A 4,661-nucleotide genomic window follows, 5' to 3' on the forward strand; every position below is an offset into this window, starting at 1 on the left:
CGATAACTGAAAGGTTTTTTCGTACTACAAGTCATTGTACCAAGTTTTTGAGCACTTTTTTTTCGTTCAATATATAATTCTAACTGAAAAAAAATTAAAAAAATTACTAAAACTGTAATTAATAGAATGTTAATGGTTTGTTTAAATGAAAAGTTAATATTGAATTATTATCCTCTAGCGTATTACTGCTGAGTTTTTATTAAAGTAACATGCACAATAATTATATAAAACCTTGTTTGCTTAACTTATTATTAATAAGTAACTAGTGTAGTAAAAATATACTTTCACAAAGTTTTTCAAAACTGGTAAGAGCTTTTGTATTATTACGTCACATAAAATCTTACCAAGGTGAAAATAAATTTTCTCACATATGATTTAGTTTCAAAAATTTCCTAGAGAAATTGACTGGTTCAGAATTTATTTCAATTTTCAAACAATAAAACTTATGTTATTATTATGTCGCCTAAGGAAAATATTTTTGCAGAGAGTATGTCGTCAGGGATCTAGTTGTTTTTAATTTTGCCGTATTAACTAATCAGTTCTACATTAAGTCCTTATTTTTTATCTGCTTTTTATTTTAAAGTATTTTCAAGTGGTTAGTTAGAATCAGAGGTACTTATTTAATGCAAACTGCTAATCGGTGTTCGATGTTAATTTTTACAAATAAAGATTATCTTTATAATTATAAATTTAATATTTTTACTCAAATTTTTGTAATTACTTTAAGCATATTAAAATGTTATAGTTTTATAAAATAAGCTAGTACAATATACACAAGAATGTTCACAGTAGTATAGTAATGAATAACTGTGACAAACCCATGTATAAATTTTTTCATTTTCTTGTTGTCAATTAAAAGGCGCATTCTTAACGGCAGAAAGCGACAACTTGAGCGATATTCTCGACAAGGAAGACGACGAAGTAGACGATGAGGTAGACGAAGAATGGCTGCAGAACGAGATGATGGAAGCGCAGTCCAACGACTCGACAGATTCCGACTCTGACGATTACGATCCCGACAAGGAGGAACTCCCGGTCCTTCAAAATCTCGAAAAGACCCCGATCCAGGAAGATCTTCCCAACATCGAAATACCCTTTCCCCAGGAAAATCTAGCTGAAATGGAAGAAATTGCGCGAGGAGTCCTTCAAGATCTGGAAAAGTCCCCAAACCGAGAGGAAAGCCACGAAGATCGTTACGAGGGACACCAGCAAGCGTCAGACGGCTCGTTCTACTCGGCCGAGTCGCAAATAATGCCGGATAAAAAACTAAAAGAGAAACCAGAAGGACATCAGCTGAGCACCCGCCCAACGGAGAGCCCCACGGGGATCAGGTACCATGACGACAAGATCACGTTGCCGGGCAAGTATTACGTCACAACGAAGAACGGAAGCGTGCTGCCGTGCGAGGTGTTCGCCGCTCGCCAGAACCCCTACGACAGGTGGACATTAAAAATATTTTCAAACTTTTTTTTGTAAGGTATAAAGTTAATTAAATCATAAAAAAAAAATACAACAAAAGCATTTATTTTTATCGTAAAATTTTGTATAACAATTCAACCAATATAGGTCGGTAACGCAGTTCTACGTGCACTGCATCGGCCTGGACAGGAGGATGGACCAGTGGGTGGACGGGGACAAGGTGGACAGCAGCCGGCAGGTGAGCTCGCACGACATCATGCGGTTGAAGGAGGAGAACCAGAAGGCGGAGGAGAGGATGACGCGACACAGGAAGATCAGGACCATGTCGGTGACCGAGTTCGAGGAAATGGACGAAGCCACCAGGTTTTTAATTGGTTGAAAAAGTTGATTTTGGGTTTTCTCGTTTTTTCAAAGTTATCTTTTATAAGGTTGTACAAGGTTTTTATAAAAGTTTATTGGTACAGTAGTCTTATTGTAAATGTATAATCATGTCGGTTGTAAAAAAATGTTGTGAGCACTACTGTTATATTCACAACCTAAAAAACTTGTTGTGGAATGTTTTAACGTTCATGTAATTTTTGTTAGCTAATGAAAAAATATTTTATTCTATTATCTGTAGTGGTACTCTTTAAAAAATTTAAATTTAATAATTTTGTGTACAGTCTTTCAAATTTCGGACCACCTACTTGTACAATAAAAACAAATCACAAAAAAAAAAACGATTGTTTTATAATTCAATCAAGCAAAACTTCCAACCTGTTAAATCCGATTAATTTCACAAACAGGAAAGCGGAGGTGGAGCACGAGAAACGGACGCAGATCAAGTACGTGAACCAGGTAGTGATAGGCAGGCACACCATAGACACGTGGTACTACTCCCCCTACCCCGGCTTCTACGGCACCCGCGAACGTTTGTTCATATGCGAGTACTGCCTCGTCTACTTCTCCCGACCCGACGCATTGTTACGTCACGATTGCGGGAGGAGGCAGCCGGAGGGGAGGGAAATCTACCGGAGGGGAAACATCTCCATATACGAGCTGGACGGGCTCTTTCACAAGTTTGTTGTTGAATTATAAGTTGTTTTTACTTTACTATGTCTGTTAAAACAAGGATTTGAATGTGATTATATTTAGTAAAGTATATGCAATTTATATAAGTTTAATGGTTTTTGTTTACTATAAATTGAGGAAATTATATAATAAGAATTACCAAAAAAACAATGTTAAAAATAAATACATATCTTTCTATGAAATTATTTCAAAAAAGTAATTAACATCTAGTTTCTTAAACCAAAATAATAATTTTCAAAATAATTATCATCGCCTAACTCTACAGAGTCTACTGCACGAACCTGACGCTTCTGGGCAAGTTCTTCATCGACCACAAGACGGCCATCTACGACATCGGAAACTTCCAGTTCTACGTGCTGACCGTGGTCGATCGGCAAGGCGCCCACATAGCAGGCTTCTTCAGCAAGGAGAAGTTTTCCAAGAACAACCTGGCCTGCATCTGCGTTCTGCCCAATTACCTGTTCAAAGGCTACGGCAGGTTCCTCATATCCTTCAGCTACGAGTTCGCAAAGGTTGGTTGGCTTTTTATATGGTCTATCAATTACGCAAATAGTAATGATTAGTTTTCCCTATTTCAAAGTAAAAAAAGTTAAAAACGTAGTGTACTTACTTGTAAAATAACTGTATATTTTGTTAGTAAAATATTCTAAAGAATTTAAATAAATAAGTTAAAGGAGAAGTTTTTAATTTTTTATGCAAAACAATTATCAATAAAGCTGTTTATCAGTCATAAATGTATATATCTTCCTTTGAGTGCATTTCAGTAAAAACTTTCAAAAAACAGTAGTGTTTTCTGTCCACTATAGTATTTACTTAACTAATCGTTTCAACGAAACTGACAGATAAGAGGCCAGATAGGATCCCCCGAAACTCCGCTTTCGGACCTGGGCAAGGCAGCTTACGTGAAGTATTGGAAGAACACCCTGCTCAAGTGCCTCAACGAGAACCCTGACGCGACCATCGAGGAGTTGAGCAAAGAGACTTGCATGACTCAGGTAACTGACTTATTAATACCCGAATCAACTTAGCTTCAATAAAAAAAATGCTGGATTTTAGTTAGAGTTGTGTTAAAGATAGCTAAGTTTTACCATTTAACATATTACTTTACATTTGTAAAGACTTGCATAATGAAGGTATTTGTCTATTTTTGACTGTTTTGATTGGTATGCGTTAGTAAAAATTTAATTTATGAAAAAATAGTTTGTTGAATGGATAAAGATGAAAGTTATTAGTTACAAATTTTTAACTGTGCTAGTCAATCTCATTTTTTAACCATACTGCCTGTATTCCGTACTTTTATTTAAAAATTAATAGAAGAGTTGTCAAAAAAGTGCATTTTTAACTTTTTTGAAGTTAATCCATACGACTTAATAAGTATCTACTCAAAACTGTAGTACTGAGGGTAAAAGCAGTTTAGACTAAAATATTAATTTGAAATAATTATTTATATATTTAATCCTAATATTCTGAAAATAAAGTTATTTGCGACGAAAAATATAATTTCAAAAATATTTAAAAGTAACAAGTCAAATAAAAGCATTATTTCAAGGTGAACGTGGATGCAAACATACATCAAGTTAAAAAAATTTAACCTAAGTTTAATATACAGAAAATTTTTTTTATAATATGTTAATCTCAGACTTTAACGTTCAAACTTTGTGATATTTTTTACAATCAGGAAGACATAGTGTACACGTTGCGCATCTTCAACATGATCAAGTGGACGAGAGGAGAAAACACAATTTCGTTCACGCCCAAGACGCTAGAGGACGCCAACGCGCAGCACCCCATCCCCCACCACCCCAAGATCCCGTGCGACATCGAGTGTCTGAAGTGGAAGCCGTACCCGGTGCGGGTGGCGCCCGCCGTCACCGCCTACAAGAGGGCCATGGACCGGAAGAGGTCGGAAGGGGAAATTTGAAGGGGATTTTTTGGGGGAAGTGAAAAACTTTGTTTGACTTTTCTTGGTACGATAAATTTTAAAGTGGTTAAATACAAAGTTTGTAGGGTTTAAGTTTTGAAGGGGAGTTTTTGTGTAAAGGACTTTGTTTAAATTTTTTTTGTATAATGTATATGAGGATCATAAATGTTGATTTAAAGTGATTAAATATAATGTTTATAGTTTGTAGAGTTTAAGCAAAATAGAGTTTACTGAACGGTGTTTTGTTTTT

The 4,661-nt window shown here is 35.5% G+C and overlaps 1 protein-coding gene across 1 annotated transcript; it reads left to right on the plus strand.

The window, feature by feature from the left end:
* Nucleotides 1-456: 456 nt before the first annotated feature.
* LOC145846780 (histone acetyltransferase KAT8-like) lies at nt 457-4,446 on the plus strand. Its single transcript, XM_082953396.1, has 7 exons — nt 457-487; nt 878-1,439; nt 1,567-1,782; nt 2,205-2,477; nt 2,756-3,002; nt 3,333-3,485; nt 4,169-4,446. Exons 1-7 carry the CDS (start codon nt 457-459, stop codon nt 4,409-4,411), a joined length of 1,725 nt encoding a protein of 574 aa, XP_082809522.1. The 3' UTR covers nt 4,412-4,446.
* Nucleotides 4,447-4,661: the final 215 nt, after the last annotated feature.

Source organism: Thalia democratica, unplaced genomic scaffold (assembly GCF_965202585.1).
Source record: "Thalia democratica unplaced genomic scaffold, ktThaDemo2.hap1.1 HAP1_SCAFFOLD_624, whole genome shotgun sequence".
NCBI classification, from domain to species: Eukaryota; Metazoa; Chordata; class Thaliacea; order Salpida; family Salpidae; genus Thalia; species Thalia democratica.